This window comes from Pteropus medius, unplaced genomic scaffold (assembly GCF_902729225.1).
Source record: "Pteropus medius unplaced genomic scaffold, Ma_sr-lr_union100, whole genome shotgun sequence".
NCBI classification, from domain to species: Eukaryota; Metazoa; Chordata; class Mammalia; order Chiroptera; family Pteropodidae; genus Pteropus; species Pteropus medius.
Window position 1 is genome coordinate 2,552,418 of NW_024356336.1, and position 26,529 is coordinate 2,578,946.

The window sequence follows — 26,529 nt, forward strand, 5'->3', positions numbered from 1 at the left end:
TCGAATCTTTGCCCTTTCAACATAACTGCGTCATCTTGGGGAAGTGATTTGAAATCCCTTTATCCAACTCTGGTCACTGAGAACCAGTTTATAAGACACCCAAGAAAGCCAGTGTTGCTACTTCATTTGGAGTGACAGAGGCTTAGATCAAATCCCAACTCCATCAAGGACCAAATGTGGAACATTGAAGAAATCACATAACCTTGCTAAAAGCCTCACTTTTCTCATCTGTCAAATGGGATAATAATGGCTACTTTGCAGAATGACAATGAAGATTCAAGGATAGCACAGATGTGGAAACATTGCCCAGAGTTTTGTAATGTAACTCTTGTTTGTTGGAGGTTTACGAGCAATACTGGTGTTTGTGGATTTCCAGGCTGTCGGCTCACCCAGAGAAGCCAGGGAACCCACCTGGTGACTGACTTTCTCTTGAGCATCGTTAATCCATCCAAGAGAAAGAGAGTGCAGGAACTTGCCACTCTGCAGAGCCCACTGTGGAGCGTTGTCCTGAACTGGGCTGGAGGGGGTCTTGGTAATTGTGTGGACCTCTGCAGGAGACAGGAATCTAGCCAGGATCTGTCCTGGGAAAGATCGGGCTTCCTGTCATCACTCCAAGGGAGTGTTTAAGAACTGAGCCCGTTCTTCACCTCCAGTGGTTGATGTTGCTGCATCTGCTGTCTGTCTTGCTCCTCAGGTTCCTATGGCTCATCCTGAGGGGTCGCCATGTTGCGCCTAGAACTCCCTAGGGCTGGAAAGAAAATGTCAATGTTTTGGGCTCAAATAGATGGGTGTGCCCTTGTGTAAGTCTTGTAACTTCCCCAAGACTCTGTTTTCTCATCTGTGAAATGAACGCGGTGATAAAACATGCTTACCTTCCCTATGTTATTGTGAGGATGACATAAAAGAATGAGAAATACCTTGTAAACTGTAAAGTGCTGGAAATTATCACGAAGGGACCAAATTCTGCTTATTTTCCATTATTAGATATTTGGGAGAAATGAATGACATTCTTTGAACACCCACTGGGCACCATGCACCAGGCTGGGTTCTTAATGTCTGTCAACTTATTTAATCCTCACGAAAACTCTGTAGGGATTCATTATCCTGGTCCTACAGGTGAAGTTACTTGCCCAAGGTTACCTAGCTGGGAAGTAGCTGAGCTAGGACTTGAACTTAGGTCTGGCTGACTCCAAAGCCCAGTATCTTAACCAGAGACAAGAACTTTTTTTTTTTTTGGCAAATGTTTGAAGCATGAAAGTCCATTTAGGAAGCATTTGATAGAATCACCCTTGTACAATGCTGTATCCCTTAGCACTTCCTGCACAATGGCTCGTCAAAGGCTCTGATAAGTCCTGCACTGAAGAACCTGTCAACTCAATGGGTCCCACACTTACTCTAGCATGGATTTCCTTCTCCTCCCCTATATCATATCTGTGAATAGCACATGGAAATAGTCTATAGAACACACTCCAGAAAACTTTGTCTTGCTTGATAGATAGTTCTTTTTCTTTTGTATATTTTTGAAAATTTGTCTTAGCTGCCCCAGTGTTCATTCTGAAAGCAGACGTGAGTGCCTTATATCTCTCTTAAAAGAAAGTTGTGAAATGAACTTGCTTTCTGCCTATGTGACCATCAATCAATCACTATTATTTTACCCTCCATGGGTCAAGAGACAGAAACCCTCAGTCCCTGCCCATGTGCCCTCAAGTGAAGGTTGCACAGTTTCTAGTGCATTTTAAGAGTGCTTCAGAGCATGACGAGTGCCCTGAGCCAGGGCCCCAGTGAGCTAGAGATGTGACCCAGATCTTCCTGAGGCTTTTTCCTGGGTAGATTTATAAAGGGAGAGAGTGAGGTCAGAAAAAGGTATTTTCTCCTTATGCCAGATACTGACATTGACTTCACATCTAGTGACTGCTCTGCTCAGTCTCTCTCTCACCATGGTAGGAAATCAGTGGTTAGTAACCTGGGTGGGAATGCTGATGCCTTCTGGGGTGGGAGTGGAGCTAGGGCCAGGAGATCAAAAACTAACTGCTCTTGGCAACAATTAAGAGTATGTACTTTGGAACCTCTCTCTGACTCAGTGTGCCTATCTGTGAAATAGGATCATTGAAGGCACGAGGTTGAGAAGGAGGACGAAGAGGTAAAATGGCATATGAGAAAGGCTGGTGGGGAAGGGGATGTGCAAGGCTGGTGGGGTATTCACTCTAGCAGGAAATGACTGCTTTTGCTGGGTGATGGCTGAGAAATCACAGCCAGAATATCATAGGCTAGGCAGCTTAAACAATAAACATTTATTTCTCAAAACATTCTGGAGGCTAGAAAGTCCAAGATGAAGGTGCCAGTGGATTTGGTGGCTGGTGAGGGCCCTCTTCCTGGCTTGCAGACAACCACCTCCTCGTTTTAGGTGGAGAAAGAGAGAGAGGAAGCACACTCTCTGGTGCCTCTTCTTATAAGGGCAGTTATCCCATCATGGAGCTCTACCCTCATGACATCATCTAAACCTAATTACTGCTCAAAGGCCCCACCTCCGGATACTGTTGCGTTGGGGGTAGGGTTTCAACAGATGAATTTTGGAGGGATACAGACATGTAGTTCATAACACCAAGTAATCTCATAGACAACCTCTATTTACTGCATCATAGTGTATTTATATACGTAATAAAGGAGATTGATGCATTTTAATATATTGAATATATTGTGCAGAGCCTTAAAAAGTCAGAGTGCCAAGACTTATTCAAGCCAGGTCATGGCATAGGAAGGAAACATAATTTGGAAATGGGTAGGTAACCGGAGGTGGGGCTTCACAGTGACTGGCAGGGGGCTCCCCATAATTGGCCAGCTCTCCACATAGTTGTCCAGCTACCAAAATTTTAGGTTCCTAAGTTCTCCAACAGAGACAGCTGCTCCCAATCTCTAGGGCGGCCTTTGTGGAGCTGGGCCAGGGGCCTTGAGCTCCACATCCCCACCTCCTTGGGAGGGTCCCTGCCTTATGGGATTTGTCCAGATGGAGCTCATTTATCCTATGCATGTATCTGCCCTTTATGCCCACAGCTCCACCAGCTGGAAATGCAACTGGAACAAGAATATGAAGAGAAGCAGATGGTCCTCCATGAGAAGCAGGATTTGGAAGGCTTGATTGGAACTCTCTGTGACCAGGTAAAGGAGGGACATGAGCAGATATTTGGGAGAATACATTCGGGTTCTATTAGGGAGATGGGTTCATGGGGAGTCCAACTGGAGGGGTCTTCAGAACAGGCCAGATTCTAGACCTTTCAGTTGGCCTCTACCTGCTTCTCCTGAATACCCTCTTTCCCACCAATTTTTTCCCTGTCCACACTCACTGGCTCTTCAAAGGGGATGTTCTGGGGTTCACACACAGTAGGGTTTGTAGAAGAACCCATAAGAATAAAGAAAGTGAGCTCAGCCAGAGTGACAGCCGAACTCACCTCTCCTTCTGTTAGAGGCTATTGGCGTGAGAGTGTAGGCAGCCCCTGCTTTAATGGGGTGAATGGGAATGGCCACTGCACTCATAGCAAGCCTCTCCTGAGAACAAGGCTTTTGCTAGAGGCAGCCAGGCTCATAGTTAGGCAAATGTAGCTTTAAACCAGAGCTGGGCCACTTCTCTTTTCACAGTTCTGGGTGAGCTAGTTAACTGCCCAAGCTTCTGGAGAACAAGCTTAGTGGGTTGTTGCCATCACTGTGTTCTCATCCACAGCACTGGGGACCTTTCCAGCTGCATCATTCTTTGTGGTAGGGGTTGTCCCAGACATGATGGGATGAGAATCAGCGCTGGCCTCCATCCACTAGATACTAGTAATACACCTCCTAGTTGTGACAACCAGAAATGCCTAAATGTCCCTTGAGGGCAAAATCAACTTTCTCCCTTACAGAGAACCACTGCTGTAAATAAAGCAGCCAGCAGAGCACAGAGCTAACTCATGATTTCAGAGTTGGGAGGAATCGCTTCTCTATCCCCCAGATATTCAGTTCTGTGTTGCTGTGTTACGAGACCCCAACATTGGAAAGGAATGCCTATGGCTCCTGCAATTTCTTTTCACATATCATAGGAGTATATTTTAGTGTATTGCTAAAGTTCACTCACTGTCTTTTAATTGATAATGATCTTGCCATCAATAATCTTCCCCCAGCGTCATTTTTTTGTTCACAAAGAATGTGGGCCTGCTCCAAGTGGTCATCTAGAGCAGCCAGACCTTGGACAAATAGGTGCTCGTTATGTATTTTTTTAAAAATCGATTAAATGACCACATCCTGGAAAAGAACCACCATAGCAATAGAAGTGAGAGTTGGGTGCTGAGAGAAGCAACAGGAAAGCTTTATGATCTTCCTTCTCTAGGTTTCTAGTTTTTTTGGTTTGTTTGTTTTCATTTGTTCATTAAATTTTTTTTCAACTACAGTTGGCATTTAATATTTTGTATTACTTTCAGGTGTGTAGCACAATGGTTAGACATTATGTAATTTATGAAGTGACTCTCTGATTAGTTTAGTACTCACCTGGCACTACATATAGTAATTGCAATATTATTGACTATATTCCCTATGCTGTGCTTTATACTCCCGTCACTATTTTGTTGGGTTTTCTAGCTTTTCACCTGAGAAAACTGGGGCCATCGAGTGCAAAACAAACAAACAAACAAACAAACAAACAAACAAACAAAACGAACAAAAACCCCATTGAGATTGCTCTCTCTTTAGCATCAGTGCAAGAGAGCACAGCCCAATACCTGATTCCAGAATGATACTTGGGAACCAGTAGGAGAAGTTTGCATTCTGTTCAGCGTAGTCCATTAGGAAAAACAAAGTGGGTAACTCAGTGAAGGAAGATTTTTATTAAAAATTACTAAAATAAAAGAAATTTTACATACGAAGGGAGGGTAACTTTAAATGAATAAGATGCTACTTTTGTGTTAGTCACCAAGCTGGAGCCTTTCAATAAGCTATCACATTTGATAATTTTAAATGTTTTCAATTATTAAGACATTTGCTAAACACATGGAAAAGCAGAACGAATTGTGTAATTGATGTTTATGCACCAAGCACGCAGAGCTCACATAATGAACATTTTGCTTGTATTTGATTCAAAACATTTCAAAAATGGTTGGTGGCTTCCATTCCTAATCCCCCCCTCTCTCTCCCGCCTTCTTCCCTTCCTCCCAGAGGAAGCCACTATCCCGAATTCTTCTGCATGTATCCTTAAACTTTACAGTACATGTAATTCTGTATTTTACTTTGTTTCCTTCCATACTATCTTTTTGAGATTAGGCCATAATAATATATGTAGCTGTAATTCCTTCATTTTAACTGCTATACAGTATTCATGTTTTTAAAATTCCATTCTTCAGTTGGTGAATATTTAATCGTTTCCACTCTAAAACACAAAGCTGTGGTTCCTATTCTTATGTCCATCTCACTAAGCACATGGGCAAGTTTCTCCAGAGTATGTAGCCAGAAGAGAAATTGCTAGCTCTTAGAAATATATCATTTTGGAGTTATTAGATATTGCCCAAATTGTTCCCCAAAGTGATTGTGACAGTTTGCACTGTCACTAGCAGGTTTTTGTTTCTGTTTGCGCTTCCCCACATCTCCACTAACACGTGGCACTGCCAGAGATTTAAAAAATGTTTACCAGTCACTGAGTGTTAAATTGTACTGCTTGTCCCCTTGTCCCACATTACTGGTGAAGTGCGTTCTTCTCATTTATCATGGTTTCCTCCGATGTGAATTGCCTGTTCCTTCTTTGTCTTCTTTTTTTTTCTCTCTTGGTCATTCACAATCCTTAAACAAGATGTCAGCCCATTTTTGATTATATATGTTGTAAATATCTCCGACTCAATGAAAATCACTTCACTTCATGATGTCCTTCACTTAACAAAAAGTATTTTTTCAGTAGTCATATTAATCAGTCACTTTTTATGGTTTGTGCTTTTATGTCTTAAGATATCTTTCCCTTTATGAATTCATAAAGATATTTCACTATGTATATTTTTTAAATTCTCAATTTTTAAAACACTTTTAAGTCCTTTAATCCACCTAGGTTTTATTTTGATATGTAGTGTGAGGTAGGTAGGAATCTATTTTTTCCTGGAATAGATAACCTCTGTTTTATTTCATGAATAATATTTTCCACAATTTCCATGTATGTGTGGGTATGTTTATGGGCTACCCATTCTGTTAAATTGGCTTATTTGTCTATTCTTGCACAACATGGTCTTAGTGATGTTTTGATAACTTGTAGGACAGCTTACCTAACTCATCTTTAAAATTGTCTTATCTATTCCCAAATCCTTTAATCTTCTTATGAAGATTTCATAACAAAGCCTGATGTGATTTTCAAGTGCATTGGTTTGCAAGTGAGCTGGGAAGAATTGACATATTTTTTATTTTGAACCATTACATTCATGTGCATGCCATATCTCTTAGTAAGTTAATGGCTTTCATAATATTTTTATAATTATAAATAAAATATGTTTATTATATATTTTATTATTCTTTCCTATAAATCTTGAATGTTTTTGTTAGATTTATTTTTAGGAAACTAGAAATAGTTTCTATGGCTATTAGGAATAGAATATGTATTCTTCGTTTTAATTAGTTACTGTGGCATATGGGAATACTGCTGATTATTGTGTTGATCTTGCATCCAGCAATCTTGCTGAACTCTTATTATTTTTCATATTTTGTCTGTAGATTCCTTTGGATTTTCTGCCTAGACAGTCTTGCCATCTGAAAATTAGAATAGCTTTGCTTCTTCCTTTCCAATTTTTAGATCTCTTATTTCTTTTTCTTACTTTATTTCATTGGCTTGGGCCTCTAGTACAAGAGTGAACATTAGAGAAGATAGTGAGCATCTTTTCTGTGCTCCTAACCTATATGCAGATACTTCTAAAGTTTTATTACTTACATGACATTTGTAGTATGTATTGATAAGTAAATCTAATCAGGGTAAATCAGTCTTTTGTTTGTAGTTTTCTAGTATTTTTTAGAAATCTCTGGTTGTTGAATATTTTTTCTGCAATTTTGGACAATCTTATGACTTGTCTCATTTATCTAGTAATGTAATATGATATATTTTGGATATTACAATGTGTCCTATTAGATGTCCCAGATAAATGTTACTTAGTCATATATTTTTTAATTCACTGCTCTTTTGAATTTTATTCAGGATTTTTGAAATCAGGTTCATAAATAAGATTGGTTTGTAATTTTATTTTCTTACACTGTCTTTGTCCAGCAGTGTATGAACCTTATAAAATGAGCTTGCGACCATGTCCAAAATAATTTTTATAACATTTGGAATTATGTTGAAGTTTTTATACAATTTGCCTATAAATCTATTTGGGCCTAGTTTCTTTTAGGAAGTAGGGCAAACATTTGATTACTATCTTGAAGTTCTGTAGTTATAATTGAACACAAATTCAGATATTGTTCTCTTCCTTATTGAGTTTTCATGTTGAAAATTTTAGCTCATTTTCAATATTTCTTACTATTTTAAATGTTTTTTTATTTTTATCTTTACAAGCTAAACATTTTCTCATATCCTTTGTCCTTTCTTCTTTTAGCTTGTAAGTTATTTAGAAACCAGTTTTAAGTTCATTAATATTTGGGATTATTTGAGTTACTTTTTATTGTTGATTTTTAATTTACTGCCTCTTTGGACATATAATATGATAGAATATATAACATTTTTTTCTTTGAAATTGTTGAGATCTCTTTGCTGCCTCAGTTCATGGTCAAGTTTCATAAATTATCAACTGAAAAAGAATCTAGCTATTTTTGAGGCATAGAATCTAGATATTTTTGTCCTATACATGACAAATAGATCAAGTTTATTAGTTTTGTAATTTAAGTAGTATATTCAAATATAATAGCATAACCCACCAAGGAAAAGTTAAAAATATGATATTAAAGATCACTTTCTATTAACTTTGGTTCTGTCTGTTTGATCTGGGAGAGTCCTGTTATATTCCCACTATGACTGTGGTTTTGTCAAGGTTTGTTTATAATTCTGTTTTTGTTTTCTTTTTATATATCTCGAGTTTATAGTTTTCGGTGCATCTAAGTTTATTATTGCTTCGTTTTCTTGGCAGATTCTAGATTGTTCCTTTGATTTCACAATGTCCCTCTTTTCTCCATTAATTATTTTTGCCTTGCTTTATTTTACTTGATTTCTTTTAGTTAGTTGCCTGCAAGACCATTTTTATTCTTTAACTTTCAACATTTTCAAATGTACGAGTGAGTGAGTGTTTCCTTTAAACAATTGGGTACCTTTTAATTTAATATTTTGGTCTCTAATTTTTCATAGGACAGTTTAACTCATTTACATTTATTATAATTACTGATATATTTGAAATTATTTATATTCTCTTCTATTGTGTTTGGTATTTGTTGGTTCATAGTTCTCTTTCTTTGTTTCTTCCTTTATTCCTTTCCTGCTTTTGGATAGATCGATAATGTTGTCTATGATCCCTTTTGCTCTACTGCTGATTCTAAAGCTACAAACCATATTTCTATTTTTTTGGTAGTCACCTATAAACTTTAAGATGAGTACTTAATCATAATGCTTTTCTAAAATAATTTATTTAATTTTCACAACAATACTGTAGGATAGGTATTGTTAGTGCCTACATATAAATGAAAGAAGTAAAGCAAATTGCCCAAGATCATATAGCCTAGGAGTCTCCGAAATGAGGTCCGTATTATTTGAAAGCCCGTATTTAAAAAAAATCTAACATTATGCTGCTTAAAAGTGATTAAGATCCAGTTAACTAAAATCATCCTTTTGTGGGCCATCTTTTTTCATAACGTTATAAGTCAGCCCAATGCTGCCATTAATTTGCTGTGCACCCTTCAGCAACACACATTCTCTCTTCAAACCTCAATTTCCCCATTTGTAAAGTGGCTTGATTCTCCTTAACGACCTTTCCAGATCATAATTTTAAAGTGCTCAGAGAGTTCTTTGACTATAGACATTTAACAACTGCTCCAAACAATTTGCCTCTATGATTAATGGTGAAACAATTGAGGTTCGATTGTAGTTTCTCACAACACTAAACATCATTTAGATTTATTGGTTAATTATTCACCAGCTTTATCTAAATTTGAATCTTTGTGCTGTAAATGTGAACTTGCAGAATGACACTTATTTCCCATTAACCTAATGAGTCTTTTCCACCTCTCCTCTCCTATAGCAATTCATTATGAAGGGGAGGATGACTTGATCTGAGATTTTGTTGTGAATTTTGTTGGCACTGATTCCTCTGAAAAGGATATGGTGGCAGCATTTGGGGTCTTTCTGGCAGCGAAGATGATAGAATCTGTGCCATTCCTACTGCACGGTCACTGCCAATGTCAAGGAATGTCCCTAATGCCAACTGGCCCCATAGGATGTATGCAGAGCAAGAACAGACACAAAAACAAGAAAGATGCCAGGCACACTGATTAAATGCAATCACGGTAAAGAATCGAGTGAGTAAATCAGGATTCAGGTTCCACTAGGCACTGTGGGGCAGTGGTTAGAGACTTGCATTCCATTCTAATGCTGAGCTGCCTGGATTCAAATGCCTGCATAGTCACAGCCCGACCTTGGGCAGATCGGTTTTGTCAACTATACCTCCATCTCCCCAGGACAGTACATAAGAGCTCACAGGGCAAGCACCGAAGCTTCAAGTAACTTCTCCAGTTCTGTGACATGCCCCACCCCCATGTTTTGTACTCTCATGCTCATCATCCAGAATTACATTTTTCCAACCCTTTGTCTTTGCTCATACAGTGCCTTCTACCTGTACCAGCCTTCTTTCGCCTCACCTAGCTAGGTCTTACTTATCTAAGATTCTTCCTGATCCCATCCCAGCCTAAGCTGGATGATGCTCCTCTGTGCCTCCATAATACTTTTTCTAAAATTAAAGAACAAAACATACCTCTCTCATTGTATATTTTACTAAATTACCTCTTTACAGTCAGAAAAACTGGATTCATATTCTATCTCTGCCACTTATTGCTAGCTATGTGATCTTAGGCAAATTACTTCACCGCCATAAGCTTCAGTTCCATTATCTGTAAAATGGGAATTATAATACTACACACCTCATAGATTTATCATAAAGACTAAATGTGCCGATATCCACAAAGTGTTTAGAACAGTGTGTGACACTTAGCCCTCTAAATATAAGCTATTACCACTTGTATAAAGGCAATAATGATAATAATAATAATAATGATGATGATGATGCTGCTGTCTATTTTTAAGAGATTGTCACAGAGTTAAATGCAATGACAAAGGGCCTGGCACAAAGCCTGGTCCTCAGCTCAGCTCAGCAGGTAAGGACATGAAAAAATATCTCCAGCATTTATAATTTCACAAAGCAATACATCCGAGAACAAAGAGGATATGTTCTAAGAACCAACTCATTTTTCAAAGGATTCAAAACTGGTGGTAGAGAAATAGTAATGCAGAATCTAAGGGAGTACATTCTAGTTCATCAGACAATACTCATAATCTCTTATATTTGTATAGCACTTGACAATGTACAAAGTGCTTTCTGATTCATTATCACATCTGATTTTTGTCTTATCTCAACATGGACAATAAGGATATGTATATATGTGTATACATATGTGTATATATATATGTGTGTGTATACATATGTGTATATATATGTATATGTATTACAGTGTGTGTGTGTGTGTGTGTGTGTGTGTGTGTAATTTCTCTCTTCTTTTACAGACAAGAGAACTCTGGCAATATGACTCAGCCACAGTTCCCACTGCCAGCAAGTGGTGAGCTAGGAGTTAAAGCCTGGGCCACCTCATTCTAAATCCTATGTTCTTTCTAGAATATCCCAGGTCATTCTGAGCATCCCAGGAAATGGTCACACTTGGCATAGAAACACCAATATCCAGGTATATAGAGACTGAGTCCCAGGGTTGAGGCACCTGTGCCCCATTTTCTTTAAAACTTCCCATCTGATTGATGGTGCCATTTCCTTTCCTCTGGTGCCCTGAAGAGAAGGGAGCTGTTAGTTTCCTTCAGAGATGATAACTCAGTGTGCTTTAAGTCAGTGCTCTATTTCTAGGGGGAGATAGCAGACTGTCGGGGTTTCATGTTGAGCCCCTGCGTAATTCTGTGCCTCCTTGGTTTGTCTCAGTCTGCATTGTTGGTGGCTGGCAGTTCTCACCTGCTTGGTGCCATGTTTAGGGTGTGGCTTCTTTAGGAGCCACTTGACAACTGTCCACTTGGAATGCAGAGCCTGCAAATTCAAGATTCTAGGAGAAGGAATATGCTCACCTCTGGGGAAGGTTCTTCTGTAGAAAATGACCTCATTAGCCTATCCTCAAACTGGCAAAGAAGACCAGCTCAGTGGACAGAAAAGCTGGATTTAGACCTTCAAAAGCAGTGCAGCTATTTTTACTACTATTTACTGAAGTGTAATATACATGCAGAGAAGCACACCATATCCCATCTACGCAGCTCCATGAATTTTCATACATTCATAAAACCAGAACCCAGATTAATAACATTAATGACACCCCCTCCCCTGCCCCCATCCCCCTCCTGCTCTGTCCAGTTACTGCCCCTCTCGGTTAACTGCGGTCCTGACTTCCAACAGCAGAGGACCTCGCCTGGCCTGTGAGCTCTTGCAAAGTGAGGAGAGGCCATATTGATGACTTTTTCAAAAGATGAAACAGAATGACTTTGGATTCTTACAGACCATGACAACAGTAATGATAGCAGCTCATATTTGCTGTGCCTTTGCTATGAGTCAGGCATTAGGCTCAGCATGTATTTAATTTTCACAGTAGCCCTGTGTGCTTGATGTCATTCCCATTTTGCAGTTGAGGAAACTGAGACTAGGGAGAAAGGGCTTGCCCAAGGTCATGCAGTGAGTGACAGAAGCAGGATTCGAACCCGTGGAGCCTGGTCCCAGAGAACTTGGATCCTGGCCACTACTTTGCCGTCTTAGCTCACGAGAGCCTTCCTTTGGCTTCCAGATCGGCCATCGAGACTTTGATGTGGAGAAGCGTCTTCGAAGGGACCTCAAAAGGACTCATGCACTACTGTCAGATGTGCAGCTTCTTCTGGGGACCATGGAGGATGGCAAAGCATCAGTCAGCAAGGAGGAGCTAGAGAAAGTGCACAGCCAGGTGCGTGTCTTCGGGTCCCTTCAGAACTGGGCTTGGGAGGATGCTACAGCCAGCTGGGGAGGAATAGTTCTCCCTCCTAAGTGTGGGTGTGGCTGTGGTGCTGACCTGAGAATGTGGGATGCTGTTGGGGCTGGTGAGTCACGTTGGAAGTGGTAGATGAGGAGGACGGGTTTATAAGTAACTGAGCAGTCCTGCATTCGGGGCTGAGGCAGAATGCATTTGAATAGCTTGGGCAGATCTGGGCCCTGGAGTAGAATGGCTGAGTGCAGTCTGTGCTTGTGTTCCCATGTGCCCATGTTTGTATGTTCATGTGCGTGTATGCGTGTGTACATTGACCACCAAGGCTGGGTACGAAACTAATAGTAATAGTACTAATAATGCAAAGCCTAATTCTAACAACAACAATAACAAGTAATAGTCGTTTGACTGCTTATTTGAATGCTATTGATATCGATCATGAAATGCTGCTGATCCCCAGCTATCACCTTCTGGAGCCCCCACCTATATGGGGTGTCACATTACTTTCTCAAGAGAGCTGTGGGAGTTGAAGGTCATCATCCCCATTTCACAAGCGAGATGACCCACTCAATGTCACACAGCTAGAAAGGGTCAGAGCCAGGATTTAAGCCTAGGTCTTTAGGCCCCACCATCCCTGGCTGCCTCAGAGAAGGACTCGAGCAGCAGGTAGGGGGGCAGATGGGAGGTGAAGCCAGGCCAGAGCCATGGACCTCAGGAGATATGCTGATGTAGGCTGCGCCAGATGCAGTGTGGCCCAGGGTGGCAGATGCTAAGAGGTGTTAATGGGTCAGATCTCACAGGGTGGTGGGAGACTTGTGGGAGAGGTCCCAGAGTGGAATGATGTAGCAGGGACTCGATTTGGGAGGTTCAGAGCCCTTCTGGGGGTGCTGTGCTCATGCCTTTGGTCTTACCTCAAAGTCACACACCTCCCTCAGATAAACCCGTTGGTGCTGAATCTGGGTGTGGGGAGAGGGAAGGCGTTTCCCACTGCCTTCACCACCTCGCCTTCTCAGAGCCTTGCCATCCCTTCCTCATTCCTTGGTCTCCTTTCATGAGGCTGCAGACTTGCCGCATAACCGGGAGCTTTTTATCTTCACAGAATGTCCACAGAAACTCAGATAGGAATCTGTACTTTTTAGATTGACTCCTGAACTAAACTATATGCTTCCTTGAGGGCAGGGCTGTGTTTTATTCATGTCTGATGATGCCCATTCAGTCCATTTCACATCATAAATACTGAATAAAAATGCCTTCCTGTTGCATTCAGTTGACTCATACCCCTCTTTTGACAGAAGAGGAAACCAGAGAAGAGAGACGGGGAGGAATTTGCTTGAGGTCACATAGCCAGTGAAAGGCAGAGCCAGGCCTGGAACCTGCACTTCCTGACCCCAGTGCTCTTCTCTCTGCCTTCTGGAGGAGCTCGTGACTGTCGGCAGGTCCGCAGAAAGGCAGAGGGAGGCAGCAGAGTCTAGCTCCAGGCTCCAGGAACCAGATCCAGAGCTTTGGCTGCTTCTTGTTTCTGGGGCCAGTTTCCCATTTGTTAAAAAAAGTGTTTCGGGGAGAGATTATTAACTAAAGTAGAAAACCTTTTATTCTTTAACTAAATTCCAGTCTTAATTCAGATTTCACCAATTTGGCCATTAATGTCCTTTTCCTTTGCAGGATCCAACCCAGGGAACTACATGGCATTTAGTTGTCATGCCTGTCCAGTCTCCTCTGGTCTGGAATGGTTTCTTAGTCTTACCTCAGTTTTGATGACCTTGACAGTTTTGAGGAGTCCTGGCCAGGTATCCCAGAAAGGGTCCCCCAGCTGGGTTTGTCTGATGTTTTTCTCATGACTAGATCGGGTTTATGAGTTTTCGTGCAGTGCTGTTAAAACAGAAGACATGTAAGAGCCCTTCTCTCTTTATGATTCCTAACAATTTCCTTCATCGGGTCACCCTCTTCTAGGGTGACCACCCATCCTGGCTTGTCCTGGACTGTCCTGGTTTTAGTTCTGTGTTTTGGGCAAGCCCTCAGCCCCAGGTAAACCAGAACAGTTAGCCATTCTATTCTTCCTGTCTGTCTGGCCATCCAGGTGGGTGGTACGCCCTGAGCCTCTTGATTTGCCTCAGGTGGTCAGAGATGTCCATGCCCTCAGGAGCCAGGCATCCAGGGTGCATGCCGCCCCCATAGCAGGGGGCCATGCACTCTGCCGGTCTCTCACCAAAACATTCCCTGTGCCACAGCATCTAAGCTGCACCCCCTTCCCCACAGGTGAATGTTCTTGAAATGGAGCCATGGTGAGTTTCTTTTTTTTTTTTCTCCTTTTTTTAGTATTCATGAGAACTCTCCCTCTACTGGGTTAAAATGTGTGTTCTTGGAAAATGGTGTTATTTAATGAAGGCGCCTTGAGCTGAATCAAAGAGCTTCATTCTTCTGAAAGTCCTTCTTCCCCGTCTCTGCATCCGGCTCCTATCAAAGGGAATCCACAGCCTTGGCTTTCTGTTGCTGTTGTCATGGAAATTGTTATAAGGATGAGATCGCGAGGACCAGAGGTCAGGGTACAGTTGCTTTGGCTCCCAGCACACGTGTCCTGGATGCTGGAGTCAGAGCTAATCAAATAAAGCAGCGATGACATTGGGCATCACCACACCTCTTCTCCAAAAGTATGATATTTGTCCTTTACCTGAAGGCTCCAGGGACAGAGGCAGGAAGAGCAGACAGGATGTGGGAGGGAGAGGGAGCTAACTTTCTGCTGTTGGCTGCATCTTAAGTGCTTGGTATGGTGCTGAACAATTTCATTCATTCACTCTTTCATTCGTTCAGTAGTTACGCAGCGCCTACTGTGTGTCAGGCGATGTGATAGATCTAAGTATGTAAAGGTTAGTAAAACAGGCCTGATGCCCTCCTTTGTGAAACTTACATCGGTAGTCAGCTAAAGTACCCTTGGGAGAAGGAGAAGCAGGCAGAGACCAGAACATGCAGGGCCTGGAAGGTTTAGATTTTATTCCAAAGGTGGTGAGAAGCCATTGGAAGATTTTGAGCAGAGTATGACAATCCAGTGCACATGTTGGAGGGTCACTCTTCTGTGTGGAGAATGTGTTGAGGAGGACATGATAGGGATGCCATTTGGAGGCTAGTGTACTCCTCCAGGTGAGGAGAAACGCTCACCTGGGTTATGTGGTGATGGAGATGGCCCCAGGGACAAATTTGGGATTGAAGTTGATGGGACTTGCACATGGTCTGGGGGCAGCAGTAAGTTCATTATAAATAATCCTCACCAGGGGGATAATTCTATTTTTGACTGATTTTACTAATAAGGAAACATGCTCTGAGAGGGTGAGTAATTTACCCAAGGACACTAAGCAGTATATATCTGAAAGATGTGAATGCCAACGGTTTTGGACCCATGCACCTTGGTTTGCCTAATATGGATTCTGTTAACATTTTCAAGTACCTACTTTGTGCCAGGCTTTTCCTTGGTGCCTCGGAGTCCCCAAGCTTGGCTGCATATAATGTAGGCTCCATTTAAAAATCAGAGATTTCTGTATCCCATCCCCAGAAAGTTTTTTATTTTGTTCTGTGTGTTAAATCTGAGTTGAGATCCAGGATCTACATTTGTAAACAGTCATATCAGGAGATTCTGATGCTAGTCTTGGGACCATCATTTGGGAATCACAGGCATCATTTATCTCTCAAAATACCCTTTCAAGTTCAGGGGCAACACATTTATTGTGCAGACGAGAAAACTTATGGAAGGGTTATGTTAGTGTGACAGATCTTAGTTCAGTTGATTTTGAAATTAATTAAATTTTGAATGAAGAGAACTGGATCCAGCACTTAGTAATTTGGGGACCTTCAACAAGTGACGTGACCTCCCTGAGCCCTTTTCCTAAAACGGAGCTTTGTCATCATTCAGTATCCAAAGGACTTACTTGTAGAGGCTGACGAGGTCAAGTCAGAGAAGGCTTCAGAAACTTGACCACACGCTGCAGGCTTTACAGCTCCCTAACTATGGTGCTGAGTAACCCAGAGAAAGGTTTACTGTCTCAGAGCACGGATGAGGGACTGTGTTTGAATGCACCTATTAGAGAATTGCAGGCATTCAACAAATATTGATTTGGTCTCCACTCTGGGATGAATTTGAAGCCAGACTGCAGGGATGGGTGGAGACAACAAGGTCCCTGCTCTCGGGAGGTGGAGCTAGGTACAGGTGATTGCCAAGCGGGGTAATGAGCCCTTTATTGGCGAAATGTCAGGGTTTAGCTAAAGAAGATGCCCTTACTTAAGTTGTGCATCTTAAGTCGAGGAGTTGGTGGCTTCAGCTGTCTCTTTAAAGATGGAAATGAATCGCTGGTTAGGTAAGACCTACACAGCCAATCTAGGAGGAGGCAACAGAGCACAAAGGGGCGGAGGCATGTGGACACAGGAAGCATATTCCATCTTGTGTGAAATGCCTGGGGTAGGAGCAGAGAGGGTAAGTGAGGCTGGAGCCAGTTCATGGGCCTGGCTATGGAGTTTGAGCTTCATCCCAAGGGTGATAGGGAGCCACAGTGAGCTGCCAAGCAGAGCAGGGCATGGTCAGAGTTCTCGTAAAAAATGGTGGAATTCCAAGTCCAGGTGAAGCACTGATGGGCAGTCTGCAAGGCTCACCTAGAGGCACGGGAGTGTCCCTGACACAGAGCATCTTCCAGAGTCCCTGCATTCTGCCCTTATGGACAGAAGAACCATTGTCCCACCATCTAGAATCCTGAGAAAATTATTTGGCTCTCTGCCCAGTTGACCTCCAGTTTGTCTTGGCTGTGTCACTTGAAGTTGATGATAAAACAGAAGACTCGTGGAGCAAGACAGAAGAAACACACCTCTTTGTGTTCAAAACCCTGCCTCTGCTACCTAGTTAGCTGTATGGTTTTGGACAAGTCACCCTGACTTTCAGAGCCTCCTTTTTATCGCCTAAAAGGGGGAGACTTGATATTCTCAGCTTATTGGGCTGATAGAAAAAAATCCTAGACCATGAATCTGAAATAGTTCTCTAAATTGAAAACTGCAAGTTGGTGATTTTAAAATGTAGAGCATCCCACTGGCTCCCTTGTCCCACACACTGGTGTCAGCTGCTGGAAGACTTTGGTTTCTGGGCACATGATTTTACAAGACTTGGTGAAACAGGTAGAGGCGGCAATGTGTGGGGTTATCTAATGACACCTGTTTTTTAGGAGCCAATTACTAATTAATTCCCATGGAACGTTTCCACTGGAAACAAACTAATCTGGAGACAGAAGCAATTCCAACAACCAAGATATATAATTGAGATAATCACCGTGCATAAATAACATCTGTGAGTAGCAGATGCTGGCACCTGGCTCCCAGGAAAGAGTGGAAAATGTTATCTGCTCCCGGGCAGTGGTTACTTTCTATTTTTTTTTTTCTTTTTTAAAACTTGATTCATGCCTTTGACCTTGGTCTCCTCCCCAAGGGAAATATGTTATTTGATTTTTTTTAAGTAGAGAAGAGTTTACACTGAACTCTCTAGTTGCTTAATTAATTCAGGCTGGGGGCTCTATTCACCCCTTCGTGCTGAGAACAAAGCTGTCACCTAGTCTCAGTCACTGTCCCCCTAGATAGCTCTTGAACCCATCCCCTCCTCCCTCCCCACTCTTATTACACACCACCTGTATCTCTAATTTGGAGTTCTCTCAAGTCTGCTGGCCTCTGGTCTTGTTCAAGCAAATCTTTCTGCCACCTGAACTTTGGAGACAGAATTTTAAAATTTAAATACAATCTTGGCTTTTTGTGTTTAAGATCCTTCAGTGGCTTCCCATTGCCCTCAGAATACAGTCCAGGTTCCTCAACTTGACCTTTAAGGATGCACAGTTAGCTCCTACCCTCCCGTTATCCCTGATCACCAGCTCAGAAGACCTTGGGGTCCCCCACACCTGTTTCCACCTCTCCACCTTTGCCTTCTGCTAGACTCTTGTTTTTTCCCTCTGAAACTCTTCAGCTAATGAACATTTATCCTCTGAACTTGGCTCTGGGTATCGTCTCTGGGAGCCATCTCTGACTCCCAGGGGATGGGTAAGGACCCTGCCACTCTTCTCTCAAGATCTCCTGGATTTACCCCTAGAATTGTACATATCATTCTATCAAAGTTACTTCTTTTCTTGTCCGTTTCCCTCCTTTACCTTCTAGCACCTTCAGGGACTGGAATGAGTAAACATATTAAAAGACCTGTCCAAAATCGCAAAGGTGATAAGAGGTCCGGCTGGGATGCAAACCCACAGATTCTGACGTCAGCATCTGGAAGTATAATAACCGCCATCCTGAACCACCGATGCACCTCCTGTGGGCTCACTGCCATTTCTGGGCTTCCACATCCCCTCTAGAAGCCCCGGGAGCTCCTGTATATAGTCCCTTCCACGGGGATCCTGGCTCAGCTTCGGTGTTCACTCAGGTGGACCCGATAGGCCTGGTGTGTCTTCTACATGATGAACTCCCAGGGGTGGTTAGGTGACAATCTGAGGGACCTCCTCACTATTAGTGCACAGAAGACTGATAACCCTCAATTCATCCCCAGCGCCTTTAATAGAGACGTTTGTCACCAGGTGTCACCCATGCTTCTGTGAAACATTAAAATAATGAATAAGCTCTGGAAGATGACCCCGATGGGAGTCTTTTGTGTGAGTGAGTACCTTCAGGACACTTCTCCCCGTCCAAGAACCCTAAAGACAGGTGGCCTAGATGTTTAATTTGAAGAGACTTCTTTTTTTTTTAAAGATTAGGTGGAGTGAATTGATTCAATATTAACATAACCTCTTGTCAGAGGAGATAAAGACTGAATTGTAATTGGGCGAAAACATGATTATCATGGGCCTGCTTACCCCACAAATATTGACACTTCCAATGCTGTGATGAATAAAGTGGAAAAAGGCTGGTTTCATGGCTGGCAGGGAGTGCCAGCTAGGCATCTCCCCAGAAGGACCTGTTACTGTTGAGCTATGGAGGGCCTGGTCCCCAGAGCTGTGCAGCCACCCACAGGGTAATAATAATCATCTTAGGAACAATAATGTTGATGGCAAGCAGCCATTGTCTACGCTGAGCCAGGCATGGGCGAGCACTTAGATGTCGTGACCTAAATTTATTGCCCCAAATGCACTCGAATGTAGTGAACTGCATGACAGCAGGTGCCTTTCAGTTTGTATCAGTGTGTCTGCGTACAGGAAGTGCTTAATGAATGAGTAGTGGATGGGCTTTGACTCTACAAGAATCAGCTAGTATCATGTCCATTTTATGCAGGAGGAAGCTCAGCATATAGGAAACTTGCCTACGGATTTTGAGGGGAACAGGGATATAAAAAAATCATTTATTTTGAATTTCAAACTTACAGAAAAGTTGCAAAAGATTCTTATATATCCTTTCACCTAGATTCATCGATTTTTAACATTTTGCCTCATTTGCATTATCATTTTCTCTCTAAATTACATTTTCTGAATCATTTGAAAACAAGTTACAGACCCGATGCCCCTTTATCCTTATCAAAATCAGAAAATATAACATTGAAAAAATACTGATTCCTAATCCAGGGGTCAGCTAACTATGGCCGAAGAGCTAAATCTAGCCCACTTTCTTGTTTTACTCTTTCGTTTGCTTTTTTATTACAGCCTATGAGCTAAGGATTCTTTTCACATTTTTGAATGGCTACATTTGAAGTGGTTAGATAAGTATCTACATATATCCTTCAGTTTTGTCTCTTTGTCCACCCTAATTCAGTGTGACCTCATCTTAATTTATATCCTCATTCCATTCCATTATGAAGCTTCAAATATTTATTATCTGGCCATTGAACAAAAAGGTTAGGGACGCCTGTTCTTCTCGGCTGACTATTCAAATTTTGCCCCATTCATGTTCTTTGTAGCAATTTTTCTGTCTGTTCAGGATTCAACCTGGGATGCAAAACTGCTTGCATTCAGTTTTTATGACACCGTAGATCCTTGGTCTTTCTTTGTATTTTACGACACTGGCACTTTTGGAGAGTTCAGGGCAATTATATCGTAGAATGTTCTTCTCTTTGGGTGAACTGGGATTTGAACCCCCATCTTTTTCACGTCAGAGCCTTTTAGATTTACATGGGTCTGAGGGTATTCCCAGGACACAGGCATTCCAGTTTTATAACCAGAAAAGTCTCAGGCAAATGGGGATGAACTGGTCATTCTAAAGCCAGTGTCTCAAGTACTAAGTAATTTGAGGAAGATGAAAAGGCCCCCTGGCTTTTCAGTAAGGCTAGTTCTTACTGAATCAAAAGGTATCCTATATATTTAGGGGAGAGGGTGATGAACCAGACACCAACCTAACAGCCTTTTCTTGATTGTCTGCTCATGTTGCATTTTAGATGAATTGTCACCATCAGCATGCCCTGGCTTTGTATCTTGCTTTTTTTTGCTCTATTTATGCATATGAGTTATACTGATATTATTATATGCAGTAGTTGATTCATTCTCCTTGCCATTTTATGAGACTATACCACTATTTATTCATTTTGTTATTGATGCACATGTATGTTGCCTCTAGATTTCACTTATTCTGAATAGAGCCACTGTGAACATTTTTCACATGTTGTATTATTGGGGGGCACAAGTGTGTGCATTTCCGTAGGGTGTATATCTGGAAGCATGGTATCTCTGAATCATGGTACCTGTGTTTCTTTAACAGTAGTATATACTGCCAAATGGTTTTCCAAAGTGTCTGTAGACATGTACACTCCTGCCAGCGGAATAAGAGAGTTCAATGTGAGTATGTCAGTGAAAGAACATCCAGCCTATAGAGGAGTTTTATAAGAGCCAAAATTTGAGAACATGCCTGGAAATAAAATATCAATGGATTTAGAAAATACTCTGGAGAAAGGTAGTTTTGCAGTTTCTTTTATGCATTTAGGATCAAAAGAGAAAACGTGAGGAAAGTACATGAAATTCATCGGTGGTAGATTAACGGGCAGGAGAAAGCAAAGTGGGGACATCTCTAGGACTGGAAAAAAAGCGAAATGGAGAACTATATACTTCTTGCACGTTAGTGGGTACAGGATAGTTAATAATTAACCTTTACAGCACATAGAGGTGGTACGCGGGGAACAAGGTAACAATGAGGGGTGCTGTGGTCTTGTGCTCTGGTGCCTACGGTTGTGCCTTCGAGGGGTAGGAAAAGAAAATTGCTCTGACATTTCAAAGGTGTGTTACCCTTGATGTGTGAGAACAATGGATAGAGCTCACTTAAGGTAAAGATTAACCTCTGCTAAGGAAGCTATAGGCCTGGGACGTGACTACCTGCCCAGTGAGGAAGTTGTGATCAGACCATCCTGTGTGGTTCCTTTTGGTCAAAGAGTTGGTCTGGCCTGCCATGTGACCTCCCTTGTGCTTGTCAGGTTTGTTACTTAGCCCCTTTTTCATTCACAAATAGAATATGAGTAGCAGTGTTCTGGTTCAGTGAAAATTATAGTGCAGGATGGTGGGACCACCTTACCTGTGGGTCAGGCCAGGCCTCTCGATCCAGCCCCAGTAGGCAGTCAGTTCCAAGTGGGGGCTTCAGGGCTTTCTTTTGTCAAGTGAGAAAGATTTAAACTATCTTGATGCTCTTTTCAGGTAGGATGTGTGTGTGTGTGTGTGTGTGTGTGTGTGTGTGTGTGTGTGTGTTTGTGCATGTTTTCTTTTTCACAAAAGAACCCCCCGATTAAAAGGAAATCTCATTAGAACCCCCTTTGTGTTGATCATTCTCTGGCTGGGACTTGATGGGGCTTCCCTCACTTATACCAAAGTATCCTTCTGTCATATTTGAAGAAGGGGATCCTCTTGGGGACCTGGGGTATGCTGATCAAGTCTGTGATCAGTCTTCCCATCCAGGTAATCTCCTGCTGCAGGGAAGGGTCCTGCACACGGGGCCCGTTGTTCTTTCTGTGGAGCTAGCTGTCTGGATATCACCAGTGTCTGGGTCAGAGACCTGTGCTGGGGAAGAGCCAGGGAGCCACAGAGAGGTGGGTGGATTCCTCAGGGGGTGTTCAGGGCTCAAGTGGGCAGCACAGAGCAGTGGGCAGCTCAGGCTTCAGACACAGGAAGCTCGCTAACTGGGTGGGTTAGTGATGTACTCAGCTGACTTCTTAGCCTCACTGCCCCAGTGCATGTGTGTGCAGTCCCTACCTCATAGTGTGCAAAAGGCGACTAGACTCACGTGGCCTCCAGGAGCCCACCTTCTAGTGGGCAAGCAGACATGGGGGCACACAAATCCTGTGCTATTTAGAGGAACAATGGGGTGCTGGAACAAGGGGGTTCTGAAATATTATAAAAGAGGGGGACATAAAGGGGATGGGGGCAGGGAGAGCTTTTTCGAGTATTTTATGCTGCTTTTCTAAGTTTTGGGGTTTTTCTTTATTTCTCTGGAGAACATCATTGTGATCCAAATCCATTGTCACCGGAGGGGAAATCAAGAAGGAAATCTCTTAAGTCTGTTCAATCAGGTAGGGCCTGAGCAGTCCTTAGATCCTATAATACAAGTTTAGGAAGGACTCCAAAACCCTGAAAGAAGACTTAAAACAAGTAAAAGGAGTCTGGCTTTACTCAAGATGTGGTAAGGGCATGCCTAAGGGCTTACATGAAAAAGCTGTGGATTTAAGAGAGATCTCAAATCAGGTCCATTTATTAGCTGTGTGACCTTGACAAGTTAACTAACCTCTCTGATCTTCAGTTTCCTCATCTATAAAATGATGGTGAAAATACATACTTCATAGAGTTGTTATATTTTACAAATTAACATGTACATGGTAAGCATTAATGGAGAGTTGTTATTATTCCACTACTACTACTACTGATTATTATAACTCTCAAGAAGATGGAAACAATAAATACTCAGAAAGCATTTCAATGCATCAATAAATAATGGCTCTCTAGCACAATATAAGGAAAATTATGGAATGTTTAGCATATGCCCAAAGAATTCGAGATCAAGGACACAGAGAGTAACCACCATATGGTGTTAGGAAATTTCCCCTTGGGCCACTGCCATCAAACTTCTGAGCCAGACAGACCATTGGTGGACTTGGCCTGACATTTTTAATATGTTTGCATTTAATGAATCTGTTTGATATCAGGGCTGTTTATAATTTGAGATGTTGGCGATTTCCTTTGGGGAAAGCCTTACTGCTGAAGGTTAACACTTCCTCGTGCCATGACGGGATTATCAAGGCCTGAAAAGTGTTGAGATCAGCTCACCAAAGACACCATTTCTTAGAACGCTTCCCCGTGGCATTTGCGATACAGTATTTTTAAATCCTCTGAGTTGTTCAACCAGATCCAAAAATACAGGTTCTAACCACTCTGCTGAAATATCAGAGTTTTTCCTCTCCCCGCCTTATTCTATATGTCTAGCCAACTCATCTAGTAGCTTAATACATCCAAAGCAAACATTGTACCCAGGTATTTAAACCAGGCAGATGGTTTCACATAAGAAAGTAATGCTATTCATCGGCTTGTAGTTGATGTATATGTGATGGGAATCTCAATTGCCCTCATACTGAATGAAAGGACGTGGGTGTTAGGGAGAGAAAGCCTGAGATGAACTCCGCAATAGAGAAAGACTTGTGTACAGAGAGGGCTGTGTGGTGGCCCAGAAATAATTTGGAGTCTCATCAACTTCACTCTGACCTTGAGTAAGTCACTTCCCCTGCCCAGGCTGCAACTTCCTTATTCGTAATGTGATGAAGGCTGATTCCTCCTTTGCAGGGTTGTTTTGGGCTATAGTGATAATGAACATCAAGTGACCCACAGAGTGCCTGATACAGTCGGTGTTGAAGAAACCTTGTTCTCTTCCCTTCTCCTGCCAATGAATAATCTAGAAAGAGGAATGTTTAATCCACCCCTCCCCACAAGAGATGAAATTCATACACAGAATAGATTAACAATAAGTGATTGCTATTCTATCACAGGGCTTTAAATGCATCTAATTTGATCCAACTTTGCCAGAATAGCATCAACAAATGCCATCACCCATGGTTTTAAGTGTTTACTCAGTGGCTGACACTGTGTACGTGTTATCTCCTCTAACTTACTCACCCTGTATCTGGGTTCCAGGTGACAGCAATCTGGCTCAAATTGTCTTGAGAAGGAAAAGGAAACTTATTGCCCAAAATATCTAAAAAGTTCTGAGACTAAATTGCCTTCAGGGTTGGTTGGATCTAGGTGCTCTAACCATGCCAAGAATGTGTCTCATGCCTAAGCAACCTTGATGTCACCTTGTATTCTTAGGCAATCTCTTTCTGATCAGTGGGAAGAGGGCTCCCAGATACTCCAAGATGACATCCTGCATCAGAAGGGACCAACTTTGTTTCCATAGTCCCAGCAAAAATCCTGGTGTCAGCCATGCTACGACCCCATAGCCAACCACTGTGGCTAACAGGAAGTGGAGCTCTGATTGGTTAGGCTGAGTCACGTTCATCTTCTCTGGGCCTCAGGGTGGAGTGTCAGCCCCATCAGAACCAGATGGACATGTGGGGGATGACCTTTTTTGCAGCGAAGATGGGGTGCTGCTATCAAAAGAAGGGAGAGTAGATGCTATGTAATCACATCACCAGATTTCCCCTTCAGAGCAAATGTGGTATACACAACTGTTGCAGTGTGATGGCTCAGAGGGGAACTTGGTGGCCAGACTGCCTGGGTTCATAGGCCAGCTCAGCCACTTAGTACTTGTGTGACCTTTGGAAAGTCACTTGACCTCTCTACCCCTCAGTGTCCCAAATTTTAACAACAAGAATGGTTATTGACCTTATCTCAGCTTGTTGGTGTGAAGGTTAAACGAGTTAACACATGAAAAATGTTCAGAGTGGGGCCTGGCACAGAGTAAGAGTTCATCTTCATAACCTATGTGCATGACATCCCCTAGGCTTGTGCAGTGCACAGCTGATGCAGCTGTACTCGGAAGTCCTGTTCAATGCATGTGAGCCAATATTTCCGTCATTTTGTGAATGGGAAAAAACAAAGCTCAGAGGTGCTAAATAACCTACTCAAGGTCACAGGCTCATAAATAGAGGAGCTGGGACTGGAATCCAATTCTGCCTGACCACTGAGTCTGCTCTTAACGACCACACAATGCTGTGTGATGTCAAATGTCCAACCTCATGATAGATGAGAGGCCATATTGGTGAGAGCGCCGAATCCTGACCACTAGACCACCAGGGAATGCGAGAGGCCATATTGGCAGGGAGAATGTATCCCCACCACCATCCTTTGACGAGAAGTGTTCAGAGCAGTGCCTGTCATAGTCAGAGCTCAACCTCATAACCCATGTACTTGGCACTCCCCAGGCTTGTGCAGCACTTTGATCCTAGATGGCACCTGTGTCATCCTGCCCCTGAGGACCTTCAGGGTCCTCCCACAATCACTGAAGAGGCAGGACCTCACCAAATGCCCCCAGGCCAAAGCTCAGACACCCTTAATTTATGCTCAAGGTCAGAAGCACGTTCCCATCTGTAGCTGGGTTTGAGGAAGACTGGCAATGGGCGCATGCACATTTAATTGTGGGCTCCTAACCCAAGGGTCTGGAAAAGAAATGATGGCTTCCTTGGATGCCTGCCTTTCAGAATTTGAGCAGATGCTGGGGAAGGGTGGCCGACTTAATTAGTGAATAATAAAATGACTGAATGTGTGCGAGGATGGGGAGGAGGAGTTCTCTGGCGATTAAATGTGGATTGGTGCTTTGTGCCCACATATCTGTGGCATTATTGTATTGATTTTACAAGAAACAAGATTTGAAAGAGAAAGAAAAACATGAACTATATGAAAATTGAATCAGTTTTCTCATTGAGGGCTTATTGTGGTTCTAGTCATATACTAGGTCTGGAGAGGGATGGAAATCACAGGGCCTTTGTCTTATCCTAAACCTCTCTACCCTATGTCGTGAGGTCCTATACTAACCCAAGATAATCTCTGTGCATGGCATTCACTGGGCTTGTACAGTAAACAACTAACACAACTATATTCAGCAGTTCTACTTAATGAATGTGAACTGTTATTTCCTCCACTTTGTGAATGGGGAAAACCAAAACTCAGAGAGGCTAAGTAATCTGCTCAATGTCACAGACTCTAATTGATGAGACCATGGAAACGTGATGGTGACTTGGAGCTGAAAGATGTGAACTGGCAGTTGCCACCTAGGATCCTCATTACCACCCTGGCCAGGATAGACCCCAATCACCCTTCCCCAGGAGCCACTTATCAACCATCTTTCCTCATTCCCCTCTGTTCTCTGTTCCATGTAGAGCCCCTCTGGGGAAGGCATTTTCAAAGCAGTGGTAGGCAGGCACATACCAATGAAGCATCTGATATCAGCCACATTACTTGC

The 26,529-nt window shown here is 42.4% G+C and overlaps 1 protein-coding gene across 1 annotated transcript in view; it reads left to right on the forward strand.

Annotated features, from left to right (window-relative positions):
* Positions 1-26,529, forward strand: part of MYO18B (myosin XVIIIB) — a 247,364-nt gene that overhangs the window by 139,398 nt on the left and 81,437 nt on the right. Inside the window, 2 exon segments of the mRNA XM_039861993.1 lie at positions 3,052-3,156; positions 12,007-12,159. Of these exon segments, the coding sequence (XP_039717927.1) occupies positions 3,052-3,156; positions 12,007-12,159 (258 nt within the window).